Genomic DNA, 20,478 nt, shown 5'->3' on the forward strand with positions numbered 1-20,478 from the left:
ATTTTGGAATATTTTGGTTAATTCCCTTTCATGACTGAACCTTGGTTATTCTCTGAGTACATGTAGATGTAAAGAGGCACAATGTGTTTTTTGTTTTGTTTTTTTTTCCTGGAAGATGGTGAGTTTCCAATAAAAATTTAGTGAGACCAGAAATTTTAAAAGTAGCTCTTTTTTAAACTCTATAGATAAGGAAATTATTTTAACAAATAACCTCTGGTAATTTATGTAGACACTATGATTTGTTCTTAAGCCCATGAGTCAAGTAAGATTATTTTAATGTATTTATTGGGCTCATTCTATGAGATAGGTAGGTAGGTACTGTTTAGTGGTTAGAAGTAACAATGAACAAACTCACCAAATCCCTACCGTCCCTGAGCTTATATCCTAGTCATATAAAAAGACAATAAACAAACAAAACACATAGTATGTCAAATGATAAACATTAGGGGCAAAGGGGAAAAGAAATAGGGAGTTCAGGACCTGGAGTGGGGGCAAAGTTTTTTCTGAAGAGCATGGTCAGAGAAACCTTCATTGAGATGATGTTTGAGCGAAGACCTGAGAGGGGTAAGAAAGTTAACTATGTGGAGTGAATGTCTGGAAATAACACCTTCAGTCACCCTTAGGTGGCATTATGCCTGGTGCTTTTGAGGAAAGCAGAAGACAAGGGTTGCAGAATGAAGGACTTGAGGCCACAGAGATAAAGGGGTGGTATGGAGAAGGGGCTTAATCTTGGTAGTCCTGTAGCTTATTTGGCTTTTATTCTGAATGAGATGGGAGGTTAATGGAGAGTTGTGAGCAGAGGAGTAAAATGATCTGACATATATTTTAAAGGTTTCTCTGGATGTGAGGGATCAAGAGTAGTAGAGGTAATACTGTTGAAATAACCCAAGCAAAAAATAATAGAAGCCTAGATCAGGCTAGCACCTGTGGAAGTGGTAAGAAGTGGTTAGATTCTTGATATACTTTGAAACTAGAGCAGAGAGGATTTGTTGATGGATTGCGTGTAGGGTAGGAAAGAAAGGAATCCAGGATGATTTTAGGTTTTTGGCCTGACAACTGGGAGAATCAAGTTAGATTTGCTGAGATAGGAAGGACTGTTTCAGGTGTGTGTGTAGGTTGGGGAGAGCCGACCATTTCAAGGGAAGATTAACAATTGAGTTCTGAACATGCTTTGATTGAGAAGATTCTTAGACATCTAAGTAGAGATGTCAGGTAGGCAATTGAATTTGTGATATTTGGATTCTGGGGAGAGGTCTAGATTGCATATCTGAATTTGGGAGTTACCAGGATTTGATATGTAAAGCAGTATGATTAGGTGAAATCACAAAGGGCTACAAGTATAACTGGAGAAGAAGAGATTTCTTAGTTGAAAGACTTAGGCCAGGGGAACTTTGGCTTTTAGGAACAGGGAGATGAGAAGAAACCTGTAGAAGGTTCCGAGATAGGTAGGTAGGTACTGTTCAGTGATTAGAAATAACGATGAACAAACTCGCTCAGGAAACATAGTTGTTTTAACTTCTGGTGTAAGTTTCTTATTTTATCATGGACAGGCAATAAACAGTTCTAAGTTTGAGGACAAGCAGTCGGTCCTTAGATCATATTGAGGCAAGAGAAAAGTCAAAGATTGTGTGGGCTTCTAGAAGCTAAATGAAGAAAATATTGCAAGGAGGAGCAAGAGATGGTAGAAGTAAGAATTCCTCTTAAAATGATTTTATTTTGGCACTTAAACCATTATGTTAATGTCTTATTCTCCAAATTCACTCTGAGATGAAAAATAATGAAGATCCTGAGGAAAATTGATATATTAGCTTTTTTTTACTTTGTATTTTGAAAAAGAAATTAATTTACAGATTAGTTGCAAAAATAATATAATCCACTCCCACAATGCTTTCAAATAGATTCACCCATTATTAATATTTCCCTACATTTGCTTTATCTCCTTCTTCATAAATAATTATAATTAGTACTGTGCCCTTTACCTCTTTCTCCTAAGAACAGGCATTTATTTCCTTACATAACAATAGTACTGTTTCAATTTCAGGAATTACCAGTTACTAATGTTACAATAATAATGTCTGATATATAGCCCATATTTAAATTTTCCCATTATCCCAATAGTGCCTTCCTCTAGGTACTGTTTTAAATAAGTAATATGCATTGGAATGTAAATAAACATACTGCTTCCTTCACCAAGAAAGTCTGGCAGTGAAGAAAAATGTCAGTTGCATTAAGCAATGTGCTCAGGAAACATAGTTGTTTTACTTTCTGGTTTAAGTTTCTTATTTTATCATGGACAGGCAATAAACAGTTCTAAGTTTGAGGACAAGCAGTCAGTCCTTAGATCGTATTTTGAGTTGTACTTTTTTATAGTAATTTTTTTTCTAGGATCTAGTCCAGAATCATAAATTATACTTGGTTTGTCATGACTCTTTAGTCTTATTTAACGTGAAACACTTAGGCAACCTGTTTTTATTTCTCATGATACTGTAGTATCACAAGAAGAGAAAAGTCCACTTTTTTAGAATGTTTCTCAGCTTAGGTTTTACCTGATACTTCTTCGTGATTAGATTTAGATTAAGTGACAGGAATACCACTTAAATGATCTTGTGTCCTCAGTATGTTAGATTAGTAGGCACATAATATCCCTTTGTCATCACTTGGAGAGTTTAACTTTACATGGTTCATGCCAGATTTCTTCACTAAAAAGTCACCATTTTTCCCTTTGTAATGATTGTGTAGTCTGTGGGGAGATACCTTGAGATTGAATAATAATCCTGTTCCCCATCATACTTTAACCCAATAGGTTTAACATCCATTGAAGATTTTTGCCTGAATCAGTTATGATGATGATTGCAAAATGGTGGTGGTATATTTGTCATTCCTTCTACTTTTATTATTTGGTATTCTACTGTAAAGAAGAGCTTTCCCTTCTCTCCTCATTTATTCTTTTATTTGTGTGTTTATATAGTATAGTAAATATCAAAATGGAACCATGGATGCTTATTTTATTCAGTGCGTTATAGTTCATTGCAATCATTATTCATTTTAATGTTCAAATTGCTCAGTTTTGGCAGGGGAGTGCCCCATCAAGCAGGCTATTATGTCATTTTAAGAGGTTTCTATACCTTTTTTTTGAGACACTCCCTCTGACACAAAATGTTAAGACTTGACTTGTACTTTCTCTACCCAAGCCTGGAATTAGCATTTCTCCAAGTAGCACTGGTTCCCTTTAGTAGGGAATGGTATTTACAAATCTGGAATTAGGTGTGTTCTTTGCTGACCAGCCTAGGAAATATGTATGTGAGGGTGGGATTGGGATGGCAGTGGGGTGCGTTTGGCTTTTATTTTAATCATGAGTTTTATAATGATACCTTTAATTCTGATCTGTCATACAGGCCTCTTCTTGCCTCTTTCCTTTTATATTTGCATCTTCCTTTTCTGACAGTGAGAATTCTGGCTCTCAGCAATATCAGTATATTTACTCATTTGCTTAGTTATCTAGTATACATAAAATAGTTTCAAAATTGCTATACCCTTACCACTCAACCATTAAACCGAGTTCAAAATTTATTTATAGGTTTTATTTTTCTTCACATTGAGCATATATAGTCGAAGAACTTGGATTATTTAATTTTTTATTTTAATTTTTCTCTATGTTATTCATTTGAAGTATAGTTAAGTTCATTAATGTTATTTTTTGTTCTTTCAGGGTTTTTCCTTGTCCCTGTTTTTTTTGTTTGCTTGTTTGTTTAATTTTGTCTTTAAATATTAAAAATATTAACAAGCTTCAAAAGTCAAAACTTTACATAGGATTTACTCAGGGAAGTGATACTCCCTCTCCTGTTCCTTCCTTTCCATTCCAACCTGCATAACCAACAAACTTCTTCAGTTTCTCATCATACTTTCTATTTATCTTTTATGTACCATTTTTCTTGTTTCATATACAAAATATATCACACTATGTATATGTATATACACACATACAACTCACAAAACACATGTGCACACTCATTTTTTTTTAATTTGTTTTTATTCAGTTTTAACAGTATGTCCTGGAAACCACTCTGTATCAGTCCTTAGAAATCTGTGTGTGAATGTTCCATAGCTCATCAGTCAAACTCCTAAGTATGGGCATTTCAGTTATCAGAGTTTCTTAACCTTCATGCTATTTTGACATTTTGGGTCGGATAATTCTTTCTTGTGTGGGTCTCTGTCCTATGTTTAGCAGCATCCCTGACCTCTACTCACACATTCCAGTAGCACTCCTCTAGTCATGATAAAAATGTCTCCAGACATTGCCACATCTTCCCTGGGACAAAATCACCCCCATTGAAAACCACTGATGTAAATATTAGAGATTCTGGCAGTTGATTAAATCTCCCAGGAAGCATTTACAGATAAGAAAGAGCTGAAGACTGAATCCTAGGTAACGCCGTTAATTCAAGAAGGTGAACAAAAGATAGAGAGTCTGCTATAGAGATTAAGAAGGATGAACCTGAGAGGTAATGGGAAAATCAGAAGTAGTGATGTTGTAGAACCCATGTATGTGTGTGAGAGTGGGGCTAAGTCTTTGCGAGATTTGTCAACAGTGTTTGGGACCACAGAAGAAAAAGGAATGAAAAGTTTTCATCATATTCAGCAGTTTGAGGGTATTATTGTCTATGGTGAGAGCATTTTCACCAAAGTTGTGTGACAAGGTAGGGCAGTAGGTAGGGAACTATATAGGAAATAAGGAAATAGAAACTCAAAGTCTGATAAAATTTGTGAAGGAGCGGAGAACTTGTTTTTTCGCTGCTGTGTCCACAGTGCCTAGAACTCCTGGCATATTGAATTAATGAATGAATGCAGCCTTGAGCATCTCATAGCCTTGGGTGGAGGAGTTTACAGAAAGAGAAAAGACCTAGGAGACAGAAGAGTAGCGAGAGAGAGCAGGATCCTGTAGGAAGTGGAAAGACTAAAATCTCTTACCCCTACAGGAGGGAACTTTATCTGAAACCAGATAAAATAACGCAAAAGATCTGTTGATCTTGCAGTTTTTTTTTTCTTTTAAAGTTTCATGAAAATGTGGAATAGTATATAATGAATACCCATCTCTCTGTCTCCTAGATTTAGCAATTAACATTTTTCTCTACTGTTTCATTTGTTGTTGTTACTGTTAACTGAGTATTTTAAAGTAAATTACAGATATCCCAACATCCCTTAATTCTTGTATGCCCCCTCCCTCCCAGATAATCACAATATATTACCAATCAGCAATTCTCTAGTATCATCCAATTTCTAGCTCATATTCAATTTCATGTGTTTTGTGGCTGGTTTTCAAGCCAGGATCCAAACCAAGAACATCCACTGCATTTGGATGTTATAATTCTTAACTCTCTTTTAATCTGTAACAGTGCACCCCCCCTTTTTTTTTAAATTATTTTTTTATTTATTTTGAAATTCAGTTTTATTGAGATATATTCACATACCATACAGTCATCCATGGTGTACAACCAGCTGTTCACAGTACCATCATATAGCTGTGCATTCATCACCCCAATCTGTTTTTGAACATTTTCTTTACATCAGAAAGAATCAGAATAAAAAATAAAAATAAAAAAGAACACTCAAATCACCCCCCCATCCCACCCTATTTTCCATTTAGGTTTTCTCCCCATTTTTCTACTCATCCATCCATACACTGGATAAAGGGAGTGCAATCCACAAGGTTTTCACAATCATGCTGTCACCCCTCGTAGGCTACATTGTTATACAATCGTCTTCAAGAGTCAGGGCTACTGGGTTGGAGTTTGGTAGTTTCAGGTATTTACTTCTAGCTATCCCGATATATTAAAACCTAAAAAGTGTTATCTATATAGTGCGTAAGAGTGTCCACCAAAGTGACCTCTCGACTCCATTTGAAATCTCAGCCACTGAAGCGTTATTTCATTTCATTTCGCATCCCCCTTTCGGTCAAGAAGATATTCTCAGTCCCATGGTGCCCGGTCCAGATTCATCCCCGGGAGTCATATCCTGCATTGCCAGGGAGATTTACACCCCTGGGACCCTGGGACCCTGGGACCCTGGGAGTCAGGTCCCAACATAGGGGACTCCCCCCCTTTTAAGGACTTTGATTTATTGAAGAGATCATGCAGTTGTCTTTGAGAAAATAGATTTTTCTGATTGTTTCTTCATGATTTTATTGAACCAACTCTTCTATCACTTGTGTTTCTTATAAACTGGAAGTTAAATCCAAGGCTTGATAAGATTCATGGGCAATATGAATACTTATTACTTCAAGAGGCTTGAAGTTTGTCCCACTACAAATGATCCTAAGTCTGTCACTAGGTTAAGGTTATGACAGCTGGAAGAGTAAGGACTTCTAAAAGTAGCTGTTCAGGACAGGAATTGTGAAGGGATTCCAACCTGAATGCTTTCCTTTTTTTCCTGTAATCTAGGAGGCAAAGTCAGGTAGCAAGAATGAAAATACAAAAACAGAGTAAAAATTCAGAGATGAGTATATCAGGAATGAGAAGTCTGGGTATACTGGAAGAGGAAGAAACAAGTGATTGTCTTCATATATTTAAAGCACTGACATAATGAAAAAGGAAGTGATTTATTTTGCCTTGTTGCTTCAGAGCAGTTCTCAGAGCAAGGTTCAAAAAGTCATCTAGGAGCTTGTTAAACTACATGCTCTTGGTCCTTGGAAATATTTTAAATATTTTCTGGTGATTCTTAGGTATATTAAATGCCTTTTAAAAGGCACAATTAAACTAACAAGAGTGGGTATAGAGAACTTAGTATTGTGCAGATTCTGGTTGTGTCCAAGATTGAGTTGTCCAAAAATAGAATTAGCTGCATAGCAAAGTTTGCACTAGAATGTACTTAACTATCTTCCATCTTGCTTTCTTTCTCTGATTTTGTAACTTCTATCCATTTGCTTCAGTTGTAGTTCTGACCTATAGAATGTCTACCATGTTTGAAAACCTAACTTTCAAAATGACATTTTTTGTTTGAGGAATAAATATGTAAAGTCTGACCCAAAATATCTTTTATTTGGAGGAACACATGATGTGAAATAAATGGGATTTATAGTTGTTGGAGAATAAATCCCCATTATGAAATATATGCTCTGTCTTTACTAAGGAAATCCTTAGTTTCTGGCAGAGATTGTGATATTGAATGGGACCATTTTGATTTTAACATTTAGATCCTGATCACTTTGGTAGGCCCTGAAAATTCTTTTTCATTATCTCAGTAAAGCTTCATAATTACTCAGGAACAGTATTACAACACTTATCTGATCTGCAGAGCATAGTGGAACAAGAATAGAAAAGAGAATATGGTGGACATGCAGTAAATATATGTTGATCTTAGCAAATTAAATGCCAGATAGTTCCCTGTCTTGTTATTTTTCATCCCAGACCAAATAATTTGAGATATTTTGGAAGTATGCTTTCTTTGGGAATGTAGGTTTATATACTTAACCATACTGAAATGAAAAAAAGTTCTTTTACTCTTTTGACAAGTGTAGATTGCATTTAATACTGAAAAGAACTACATTTGTCCTGTATTATGTATACACACATAGATAAGTATAATGAAATAACATTAGTAATACATTAATTTTTTTTTTCATCTGAAAATATTTTTAGTTCTGAACCATCTGAAGATGAAGAGTCTGAAGACCATCCTACCATGGCAGGTAGAAATGATGATATTTCAGAATTGGAAGACCTTTCAGAATTGGAAGATCTCAAAGATGCTAAACTTCAGACCCTGAAGGAACTTTTTCCACAAAGAAGTGACAACGATTTACTTAAGGTTACACTCTTTTATTATTTGTATTGATTGTTGTGGCTGTGATGATGATTGAAGTCTCCCCTATATCCAGTGCTTTAATTAATGGATAGTCATTTTTCTAAAGGTATCTTATGTCTGAAGATAATTATCAGCTATTATTTTATGTAATAATAAGGTAATTTTAAGTAATTTGGTGATGGTCTTAACCCATTGATAGGTGAAGTTATTCACCTATAAATAATAAAATTATTTGATCCTAAATAGCTCACATAGGTTGTGAGGCTTTATTTGTGTGCTGAGTGGTGCTAAAATGGGGAAACGGCCATCTTCCTCTGGAAACACTGAGAAACTTCCCCATGATGATGAGGCTGACTGTTGGCATTTAGATGGAGCTAGAGATACTAAATACCCCACAATACCAGAAATAGTCCTGTATAACAAAGAATTGCCCTACCAGTAGCACCATTGCTGAGAAACACTTGTTTAATGAAATAAGTGGTAGCTGAAATATATAAAATTTGTTCTATAATAGGGTCTTTTATTACAAGAACAGATAAAAATTGACCACTAATGCCCCTCACCTTCCCTATCCCTTTCCCTGCCCTTATGTGATGCTTAGGAGTTACCATATCTGTATGGGCTAGACAGTAAACTTGGAAGTGATGGACACTGGCATACTAGATAGAATATTATGGTTCTTTCTACAAGGAGTAGGTGCTGCTCAGCTCCAGGTGAATATGGTCATGTGGGTTATCAAGACCCTTAATACTAGGTATTCATACTTTTCGAATGAATGGAAAAAGTTGGAATTTTATTTAGTGTTGGTAATCAATTATTTAACAGCTTTATTGAGATATAACTTACATACCATAGTGATCATCCATTTCATTTAAAGAGTACAATTCATTGGTTTTGGAATATTTACAAAGTTGTACAACCATCACCATAATCTAATTCTGTGACTTTTCTCCCCAAAATAAACCTTGTCCCTGTTAAGCACTCACTCCCCATTTGTCTCCCTCTCTTCCTCAGTTCTGGGCAACCACTAATCAACTTTTTGTCTTTGTAGATTTGCCTATTCTGTACATTTCATGTAAATGAGATCATACAATATGTGATCTTTTGTGACTGGCTTCTTTTACTTAGAGTGAGGTTTTCAGGTTCATCTGTGTGTTAGTATGAATCAGATTTAAAGAAAATCAAAAATACTCTTCAGGCCATGTAAAATATGTATGTGAACCAAAAGTGGTTTGGGGCATGCCAGTTTAAATTCTTAAGTGTTACTCCTTTTCTGTGTTATTTTTAACATGAACCCACATTTTTTTTCCCCCAAATCATTTTGATACCCTCCTGCTCTTAGCTAAATGAAACTACACAGTGGTATGTTGAGTCCACATTTTCCCCTGCCAGTAATGTTATCTTCTTGTTGATATGTTTATTTCCAGAAAAGAAAAAAGAAATGTAGCCACTAGTAGTTGCAGGGCTACTTATAGTGTTGGAAAGCTCTAGTAAGGAAGAGCTTCCAACAGAAGAAACATGGAGTATTAAAATATTCATCAGTAAGAAAAAATCTCATTTTAAAATGTTTTAGCTTGCTTTCCGAGTTTCTTCTTTCAATGGAACTTTTTTCCTACAGAAACACTTTTCCTTAATTTTATAATTTCAGTGGGAAAATTGGATTGATACACAGAATAACTCTTAATGTTTCATTAATCAGTATCTATAATTGTGGGAATTCAGCATATCATCCTCTTTAGAGCAGAGCATTCTCTTAAAATAACGTATTTCAAGTGATCGGCATCCTTTCAGGGGATTTAAAGGTGACATTTACAAATTACTGTATGAAGGATTTTAGACCCATACAAAAGAATTCAAGAAGTTATTAAATAAAAATTTAGTCTTAGATAAGAATATGCTTTAGCTGTTTTGAAAATAAGAGGGGCTTTTAGGATTTATGAGGATCCAAGATTAGGAAAAGTAGTATAGAAGAGAGCATTCTCAAATTTGATTTAAGGCTATTTAATTTATATAGAAATAGCTTTTTTTTTAAAAAGTAAGATTTTTTTTTTTAAGTAACTCATTGGAAATAAGGGAAACTATATACCAAGGTAAAAAGATGAGATGTTTAGTTTTTTTTTGAAGGCCCACATTTTACTGAACAGTAGAAAAACAGTATATTGAAACTTTGGTAATTATGTAAGTAATATATGAATATGTTTCTAGAAAAAAAATCACACAATTCAGGAATAGAGTAAAAGCAGTTGACCCCTTTATCTCACTCATATTTTGAATTATTAGAGAAAAAAATGTGAGCAGAATTATGCTTTTTTAAGAAAAAAATAAAAGGAATAAATGTCTATCTCCCTTTCGCCCTTCCTCCTTCTCTCCGTCTCTGTTTGCTCTCTTTCTCCCTTACACACGTACACACGTATGCACACAGTGCCTATACGCATACGTAGGAAGTTTTAAGGCTTTAGTGCAGAACCTTGTAATTAAAACAACAAAAACTTTGATTATACTGTATATATTTGTTATGTTTCAGTTTTTTCTTTATATAGATGAATAAATCTGATGCATCTTATATGCTTAGATAAGTTCACATTTTTCAAGATAAATCAGGTTTTCTGAAAATTGTAGGAAAATAATGATCTTAAACTATAACACACATTTCCTCACCTACGTTGTGTGTGTGTGTGTGTGTATATATATATATATATATAAAATATATTATTCTTAAGTAGTTCAGTATCTTAGTGAAATAATTTTTAAAGTGTTATTTTTAAAACATTAATCTTTTCTCAATTTTGTTAGTTGATTGAATCAACAAGCACTATGGATGGAGCAATTGCTGCTGCCTTGCTGATGTTTGGTGATGCAGGTATGCCTGACTCAGTTTCAAGCCATGTTGATTTATTTTCAATATAATAATAATGTCATCTTTTCATATTTTAATAAGCTTAATATTTCTCTGCAGTTTACCATCCACCTTCATGAATTCTTATAGGAAACCTGTGAGGTATTAATGGCTTAAGTTTTTTTAGGTGAAGAAACTGAAGATTAGAAGATTAACTGATTTACCTAAGTTCATACAAGTATTTGGGGACCTAGTTTACTGGGGTGAATTTTTCTCAAAAAGGGAGAAGTCAGTTTTCTCAATGTTAATTTTGCTTGTTTTCTTACATAAATCTCCATAACAGTGAAGTTTTGGAAGGTGTATTTTCTTTCTGTGTTTCTTACATATCCTTCCTTAATGCATTGTGGTTTTATTTACAGGTCTACAGATCTGAATCAGTAGAAACATAATGTCTTGGGGAAAGTCCTAGCTGGCAGTTAGCATTCTTTTACTTAGTAAATATTTATGTATGTTTAGGCTTGGGATATGAAAATAAATGCATTTGAAGTAGTTTGCAGCATGAGAGTACCTCCTGTTTTTTGTTTTATTTTAGCAAATGTTTTTTTTTCACTTGAATATACAAAAATATATAACAAGTAAAAATTACGTATAATCCCACTAGTTAAGAAAGTATTTGAAGTAAAAGAAGGTGGTAAAGCCACAAACAACCACTTCTGAATTTGCTTTATATCATTCTCAGCTGTTTCCTAAGTTTACACACAGTCGTATAAATAATACACACATACAGACACACACAGTAGGTTACAAAATGTAGTAATGATACTGGCTCGCATTTTTAAAAAAAATCATTTAATGATTTATTATGAATAGCTGGTGTGTATATAACATGATTTCTTTTAATCATGAAGATTGATTTTGGTGGGTTTTTTTTTTTTTTTTTTGGTCATGACAGAACATGTAGGTTTCCTGCTATTGTCACACTCTTGTTTTTAGGTTAAAAGCATTAATCTCTTAAGCTGTCTATATTTCAGTTCCTCATTTGTAAAATGAAAATATTTTCTGCTTTGTAGGTTGGTTGTGAAAAGTTAATGAAGTAACACTTGTAAAAAGCCTGTGCTAAGCCTGGTACATAGTAGTCACTTAATTATCTGTGTCAGTGATGCTATTCACATTAACTACAACTGATGCGGCTCAACTTCTTTTCACTGCTGAATGTTCAGTCACTGGGGAGAAGCCCACCCTCCAATGTTACTTTGTAGAATTAACTTATCAATTTAGATATGCATATTTTTTAACATAAATAATGTATTAGAATAGTTTGCCCAAACAGTATTACAGTGGTTTCTACTTTTGAAAGGCGAAGAATTTCTGTTCATTGTTCCCTCAATTCACTGACATTTTTGTGTATATACAATATATACGAGAAGGAACATGGAACATTGTACCTGAAGTTAAGAGAACTGTCTGCAAATGTATACAGTATGTCTTTGTTTAGCATTTGTTGAGTTTTCCCATTTCTATGCAAAGTTTGAATTTGCTTTTCTGTGTTTTTAAAGGTGGTGGACCCAGGAAAAGAAAATTATCTTCTTCTTCAGAGCCATATGAAGAAGATGAATTTAATGATGATCAATCTATAAAAAAGAAAAGACTGGATCATGTAAGTTATGTCAATTGTATTGTCAAATTAATTGCATAAGCACAAAATATATTGACTTTGTGAATATCGTACATGAAAATCCTCCTAAATAAATCAGTCCTTCCTTTTCACATCTGACTCAGGGTTTTTTGTGTTTGCATTTAATTTGTGACTGTTTTGCTTTCTTTTAAATTTATCCAATATTGCTTATTTCTGAGTTTTAATTTTTAAAGGTGTTTTAGTGGTGTGGCAAAGTAACTTTTTGGGAAAATCTATTTTTAAATTAAATTTTATTTCATTAAAGATATACATACACAGGGGGTTGCACAGCACTTAAACAGCTGGTCCCTACCACTACTGCCACAGTTTCCCACTTCCCAAGAGGCAACTATTTATAACTCTTCTAGATGACTTATTTGTTAATTACCTCCGTTTCTGAAAATAATAGTGCTTTTACCTTTATTGGGTTGCTCTAGTTTTCCACTAGCTTTTACTTTATGAATGGAACTACTAGGAGGCATCACAGTTAATTGCCTATTTCTAGACATAGTTCTTCTGTATCTGCATTCACAGCAACACAATTTCTCCTTGGTAATCAAAAGCAGAAACAACCATCCCAACTAGCATAGTAACGTCCTCCTTTGCCTTCCCGACTTAAGAAGTCCAAAATAGCCGGGTGGCAGTCTTGTTACCAAGCACACGGAAATATGCTATGACACCAGGATTTCGAGAAAAGAGTTTTATTAGAAGTAAGGAGGCAGGAGAAAAGAAAAGTTCAAATCTGTTTCCCCACGTCTAAAGAATTGAGGGTTTTTTTTAATGGGATTTAACCAAGGAAAGATGGAGTTGTTACTGAGCAGTGTTCCATGTCACTCAGTTAAATGGAAATAAGCTAAAGTAACCATTACTGTAAAATGTATAAGGTAAAGTAACAGCTACAATTACAAGTTAAGGAATGGAAATAAGCAAAAGTAACCATTTCAATAACCAGTATAAATCACTTAGTTAACATAAGATAGCAACTACAGTATCATGTAAAGGAATGGAAATAAGCTGAAGTAACAACTACAAATACAAGTAAAGAAATGGAAATAAGCTAAAGTAATCATTACAATAACAAATAAAACCCCTGAGGTTACAGTTTCTACCCTAATTTAATGAGACAATCTTGTGTCCCCTAATGGAAGCATTCTTCTCTTGGGAACTAATACTGATGACAAGTGAAAATTCTGCTAATGGGTTTTTAGGTGTGAGAGATGGTTGTGAAGTGGGGGAATGGGCCTAGGCTTCAGTTTCCAAACCCATGTGTAATGGCCATAGGAGAAGCAGCATCATATATTGATTGCTAATTCAAAGCATGTAACATCCTATTGAACATAATGTCAGCCTCGTAGGATGTTTTCTCCAAGTTAACATGCTGAATTTTCAGTAAGCTGTTCTGTTCTGTAAGCCGTTTTTGCTTCTAGGTATTGGGCACATGGTGAAATCAATGAACTCCATGGCTGTGAATCCACTAACACACATTTCATCAATGAAATTAGCTCCCTGGTCAGAAACTCTGTTGTGTCACAATGTACCGTGATTGGGAATAAGGCTTTCCATAAATCTGTGTATGGTGGTAATTGCCAAAAGCAGGTAGAAAAGGAAGGCAAATTCATATTCTGAGTAGGTATCCATCACTGTCTCTTTCATGATGAAAGGGATCCAGTGTAAACAGCATGCTACCAAACAATTGACTGAACCTCCTGAGGAATGGTGCTATACTGGGGACTCATTGTTGGCCTCTGCTCTTGGTAGGTTGGGTACTCACTATTTGTGGTAGCCAGATGAATCTTGGTATGGGGAAGTCTCATCTTATTGATCCCCATGCATACCTTGCATCTCTTTTGCCATGACCATTTTGTGTATGGCCTTGTTGAGCAAGCACCCAAGTGGTAAGGTCTTTGGTATTCACAGGATGGATCATTTTGTCCACCTGATTATTAAAAGCCTCCTCTATAGTAGATTCCCTTTGTTGAACAGTTCACATGGAACACTGTTATCCTCACATTCTATTCTCATTCTGAGAAGTTCAACAGTGTACCTCTTCAGACTTCTTGGTCACTGAGCTTCCAGTCTTGTTCCTTTTCTTAGTCACTGTCCATCATGTATCATTGATCTCTATGGCTGGCCATCTCTTCACACAAAATGGACAATAAGATGCACCACCTATGTTTTACACTGCTCTTCAGGGCTACTCTCTGAAATGAGATCCTGTTATAGCAGCAGTTCCCTTTTGACTGGTTCTAGCAATTAGGCAAACCCTTTGTAAACTAAGTTCACAGTTTTCCCTTCTCTGATCATAAAGAATACCCTATAGTGCCATAGATATTGGTTGAAGGAGGGACAGCAGAGAAGTAGGAGTAGACACCATGAAAGCCTGAACCACCTGCACATGCAACTTATTTCTTGCCTGTTGAACCTGCTCAAGTCCAATCTCAGATATACCATTTACACTTGATTATTGGTTCTTGCTGCACATGTTCAACTCTAAGCTTTCAAGTGTTGTGTGTCTTAACATGAATTTTCTCATAAACCTGTGATTTTTGTTTTCACAATTTTGCATAGCATGGTAATTTTTAGAAATGCTTATGTTGTGTTATATAGTAGAACTGACTGTAGTATCAGCAGAAGAGGACATGACTTTGCTTCTAATCCGTTTGGTTTTCTGCTGTAATTTTTCCTGTTGGAGCTTGACAGAGACATCATATGGCTTCCTTACTTGCAGATTTTTTGAGAATCATTGCATCTGCTGGTCAGGAGTCCCAAGAGGGTTAGAACCTTGTACTGTACCTTTGAACTGCTGCAGAGCCATGTCTTAATCTGGGCCCCCTTCATAACTGATAGTCTTAAGAGCGACCTGGTAAATGGGTCAAAGCAGCATGCACCCCAATGAAGTAAACCTTGCTTCCAGTCTCCAAACAGGCCCACCAAATGCTGTGCCTCCTCCTTAGAGACAAGGTGCAGCCATTTGTCTTTTTTTGTGTTAAGAGCAGATTTCCCAATGTGTTGTAAATTGGATTCATGAAATTCACACAAGTGGAGGTTCCCTGAATTTGTGGGTCATTTTCCACCCATTCTTTGGTATGCATGTATCTTACTAAGGCCATCTAAGATACCTGCTACTTCCTACTTAACAAGTCCAGTCAAAGTGGTGTCTTCAGTGTAGTAGATCAAAGTAATGTTCTGTGGGCCATGCAAAACTATCAAGGTCCTTGAGTACTATGTTATGAAAGAGAGCAGGAGGGTTGCCATAGCTCTGAAGATAGTAAAGCTATATTGCTGTTCCTGCCTAAGTGAAAGCAAATTACTTCCATTTGTCATTCTAATTGAATAGGGAAAACAGCATCTACCAGATTGATAGCTGCATAACCATACTGATTTGCTCAAAAAAAAAAATCACTTCTGGTGTACCAGTTGTAGTTGGGGGTCATCATCTGATTGTTTATGATAATCTAAAATAATTTTTCAAGATTCATCCAGCTTTTGTATAGATCAAGGAGCCTCATTACATTGGGATGGGATGGTAGTCTTTATCATCATGATGATCATGATCATCATTTTGCTTGAAGGACAGTTCTAGGGACTTTAACTTGGTATTTCCTACAATGATTGTCCTTATTCCATGTAGCCAGGGAGCCAATATGGGATTTCTGCCAGTACCAAATATATGTTTGTTTCATTTATGATTTCTGGAAATAGCCATAGGGTTCATTCACTTCTGGGCCCACTGAGACTAATTTGGGCCCAAACTCCATTTATCACCTGGCTTCTGTAAAGCTCCAATGTAACCACTGGACTGCAAGGGGTATTTTCAGTCACTAGGGATTGACAGAGTAGGCAGAAGGGTGGGATCCAAGGGCAATCAGCAAATGACAGATATACCATCTATTAAATATTTCAATTGTGCCATCATATATTTGATTTCCCAAAACCGTTTACTGTTTTCCACAGTTATCTTCTTTTAAATAACTTATTAATGTAAAATTGACATAGTATAATTACCCATTTTCAAGTGGCATTTAGTGCATTCATGGTGTAGTACAGTCATCACCTCTATCTAGTTCCAAAATATTTTCATCACCCCATTTTTAAACCCTGTACCCAGTAAACAGTTACTCCCTATTCCTCCCCTCAGTCCCTGGCAACCCACCAATCTACCTTCTGTTTCTATGGATTCACCTGTTCTGGATATTTTATATAAATAGAGTCATTCATACCGTATGTGACCTTTTGTGTCTAGCTTCTTTCATTTAGGATTTGTTTTTGAGATTCATCCATGCTGTGGCACATATCAGTACTTTTTATGGCTGAATAATATCCCATTGTATATATATACCACAATTTGTTTATCCATTCATCTATTGATGGACATTTGGGTTGTTTCCACCTTTTTACTATTATGAGTAGCATTGCTATGAAATATGCATTTACTAGTATTTGTTTGAACTTGTTTTCAATTCTTTCACATGTTTACCTAGGAGTGGAATTGCTGGGCCACAGGGTGATTTTATATTTAACTTTTGAAGAACTGCCAAGCTCCTTTGCACATGGACTGAACCACTTTACATTGCCACCAGCAATGTATGAGGGTTCCAATTTCTCCACACCCTCACCAACACTTTTTTGCGTTTTTTGGTTTGGTTTTCTTCTAGGTGGGTGTGAAGTGGTATCTTGTGGTTTTGATGTGCATTTCCCTAATGACTAATGATGTTAAGCATCTTCTCATGTGTTTGTTGGCCATTTGTATGTCTTTTTTGAGGAAATGTTTTCAAGTCCTTTGCCCATTTTTAAATTAGTTTGTCTTTTTTGTTTTGCATTTTAAGAGTTCTTTATTCTGGATAGGCCTTTATCAGAGATATGATTTGCAAATATTTTCTCCAATTCTGTAGGTTGTCTTCAAATATTTCACCTTTATATTATCCTGTTCTTATTTTGTGATTTTAGTATCTTATCTGGGGATGTTATTTTTTTCTTTTCCTGAGTCATTTGGCTCTTGGAAGATCTGTAATGTCATATCTTTAGGACTTTTTGGATGGGCCAAATCCACTGAAAGGTTTTTCTTGTCCTCTTGCTTGGAAGTAAACAACGGAAAGGGAACTGGAAAGGGATAAAGGCCCGAGCCCTGTGTAATGAATTAGTTCACTAAAAATCTAATCTTTCTTCCTTATTCTTCAGCCATTCTTTTCTTTCCGATATCCAGTCTGGTATACTCCTAATTTTATCTTTCTTCCACCTTGTGTTACATCCTCAGACTTTGAACCCTTAGCCTTGCCCCCCTTAGGTAGTTAGCAATTTTTGACTAATTAACTCTCTCACTCAGCTAAGGATATTAGGGTTACTTTGCACATAACCTACATATTTTCCCTTACACAGCTTTTACTCATTGTGCTTCCTCATTGAATCTAACTCGCTGCTTTCTTCTTCCTTCCCTTCCTTTATCTCATTCCTCTTTTCCTTCAAATATGGCTGATGACTTTTCTGTCCTAAGGTAACCTGCCTTCAGCTTAAGTTGCAGTTTTATTCCTCTCATTTTGAAAAATTAGTTTTCCTTCCCTGTACCCTTTTCTTTAATGTTGTCTGGATATTAGAATGAGCTCTGAGAATTCTGGATGTTCTGAAGGCAGAACTCATAGGATTTGCAGGTGGATTGGATAGGTGGCATAAGAGAAAACTCACACTCAGGGGAGACTCCTAGGTTTCTGTTCTGAGCACTTGGAAGAATGGGAGTTGCCATTTAATGATTGGGAAAGACCGTATGATGGGCAGGTTTTGGGTAAGTAAATATAGGATTTGGGGGGTTTCTTTTTCCATGCTAGTTTGAGATACCTGTTGATACTTAAATGTAAATGTTTAGTTGACAAGTAGTATGCAAGTCTGGAGTTCTGGGGAAACAGTCCATGCTGGATCTATGAATATAGGAGTCATCACTTAGGAGAGTGTAGGTGAAAAGAGAGGGGTCAAGAACTAAGCTTTGGGCACTACAACATTAAGATTCTACAAGGTGAAGTTGAATCAGCAAAGTGATTCAAATTGAGAAAAAGTGGTCCATTAAGGATGATGAGAATCAAGAAGAAACAAGAGGTAGAACCGAAGTGTTTCAAGAAGGAAGGAATGATAACTATTTCAGATGTCATTGTTAGTCTAGGAAGATAAATACTGAAAAATTTTCTTTCAGTTTGGCAATGTGGGGGTCATTGGTGAGCTTGTCAAAACTCCTTTGGTGGACTGTTTGAGACCAAAGCCTGATTGGACTGGGGTCAATAGAATGGATTGCAAGCATAGACAATCCTTTCAGAGTTTTTGTGCTTTAGGAAGCAGAGGGATGAGTCTGCAGCTGGAGAAGGATGTCAGATTAAAAGATTTGTTCTGTTTTGGTTTAAGATGGTATTTTGGTTTGCTAAAGCTGCCAGAATGCAATGTACCAGAAATGGATTGGCTTTTACAGTGGGGGTTTATTTGTTCACAAATTTACAGTTCTGAGGCCATGAAAATGTCCCAGTTAAGTCATCAACAAGATGATGCCCTCTCTGAAAAAAAGCCGATGGCATCTGGGGTTCCTCTGTCTCATGGGAAGGCACATGGCTGTCTCTGCTGATCCTTCTTTCCAGGTTTAGCTTCTGGTTTCACTGGCTTTCTCCAAAATATCTCTGGGCTTCTGTCTCTTAGCTTCTCTGAACTCTCCAAAAATGTTTTTTATCCTCTCATAGAGTATGCCAGTAAACTAACTAAGACTCACCTTGAATGGGCAGGGTCACATCTCCATGGAAACAACGTAATCAAAAGGTCCCACCCACAATTGGTTTGCCCCTACAAGATTGGATTAAAAGAACAGTCTTTTCTGGGGTACATAACAGATCCAAACCAGCACAGATGGGATGTATTATTGCATCTGATCTAAAGGGGGAAAAGTTGCTGGAGAGAAACCTTTAAGTAGTTGAGAAGAGATGGGGCCTGATGAACCAAAAGAAAAAAGATATGCCTCAGGTAATAGTTAAGACAGCTTATCCAGAATAGCAGGAAGGGAAGTAGTTTATGGTTAGATACATATGGGTACATGGATACGTGTGAACATGGTCCTCTGATTTCTTCTGTTCGTGTTAAATGAGTAGTTCAGATTGTGTACAGATATGTACAAAACTAGGAGTGCGGTATGTGTATGTGAATAGCTTAGGAAACACATGTGGTAGAAAAACACTGCTTTGGAGTTAAACATGTTAGTTTCTAATCTCATCTCAGCTGGATACTGTCCAGCTTGGAGTTCTAGTGTCCTATCTGCAAAGTGAGGATGGCAGTGTGAATTTCTAGGTCTTCGAACTGGTGTTTTATTCTTCCTCTGCTTAAAACCCTGTTGCTTTCTAAGAAAGATGGACTTCAACTTAGCATTCTAGACTTTATGCAATACTGACTCTGGTTTAATGTTTCAGCAGACTATTCTTATCAATGTTCTCTGCTCCAGCCCAAATTGACTACTTACTATGACAAAAACACATGCAGTTTTCTTCTTCCTACTCCAAAATTCCATAGAATTTTTGTCTCAATAGTATGGAACTGCTGCTTATTCCTCTGTGCAAGAGAGGTATTACAGTTTAGTTATTTCTACCTGAGGTAGTGAGAGTGAAAAAGAACAATTCAGTTGGATAAGAAAGGAGGTAGAAGGGAAAGTATGAGATCATATTATTCTCCATCTTGTTTTGTAGCATATGGTATAGCTCTAAGGAGAGTGAAAAAAATGCTTTTTGATAGTCTAGAATACAAGGTTTTTCTTAGTCATGAATTGAAGGAATATTTTTTCCTCAAATGTGGAATTTATCCAGTTTCTTCTAGAGAGTGACACAGATAAAAACAATGTGTGTAACCCAATTATTCCCAGGTTAACCCATTGAATGTATATATTATTTAGTTACAGATAAGTTCCTTTATTATTGTGTCACTTTATGTTGTGAATGAGCGATTAAAATTTTAAGCCATTCTACAAATAAGACTGAAGTAAAAGTAAATTAACCTTTCTGTCTGTGTTTGAAATGTTTAGGGGGGATGAAATTGTGGGCATTGATAAGGATATGTGTATCATTTGTTTATTTTTCTGTTATTTGCCACTGATTTGGAAAAGACTTTGATATTCATGAATTCTCTTGAATTAATTTAATAATCTAGTTTTTCAGCA

The 20,478-nt window shown here is 35.7% G+C and overlaps 1 protein-coding gene across 2 annotated transcripts in view; it reads left to right on the forward strand.

Moving 5' to 3' along the window:
- Positions 1-20,478, forward strand: part of SMARCAD1 (SWI/SNF-related, matrix-associated actin-dependent regulator of chromatin, subfamily a, containing DEAD/H box 1) — an 80,413-nt gene that overhangs the window by 13,594 nt on the left and 46,341 nt on the right. For both annotated transcript variants that reach the window (XM_037830270.1, XM_037830269.1), the window contains exons 4-6: positions 7,635-7,803; positions 10,594-10,660; positions 12,193-12,293. In XM_037830270.1, coding sequence (XP_037686198.1) covers positions 7,635-7,803; positions 10,594-10,660; positions 12,193-12,293 — 337 coding nt within the window. The remainder of the gene's footprint in view (positions 1-7,634; positions 7,804-10,593; positions 10,661-12,192; positions 12,294-20,478) is intronic.

This window comes from Choloepus didactylus, chromosome 3 (assembly GCF_015220235.1).
Source record: "Choloepus didactylus isolate mChoDid1 chromosome 3, mChoDid1.pri, whole genome shotgun sequence".
NCBI lineage: Eukaryota > Metazoa > Chordata > Mammalia > Pilosa > Megalonychidae > Choloepus > Choloepus didactylus.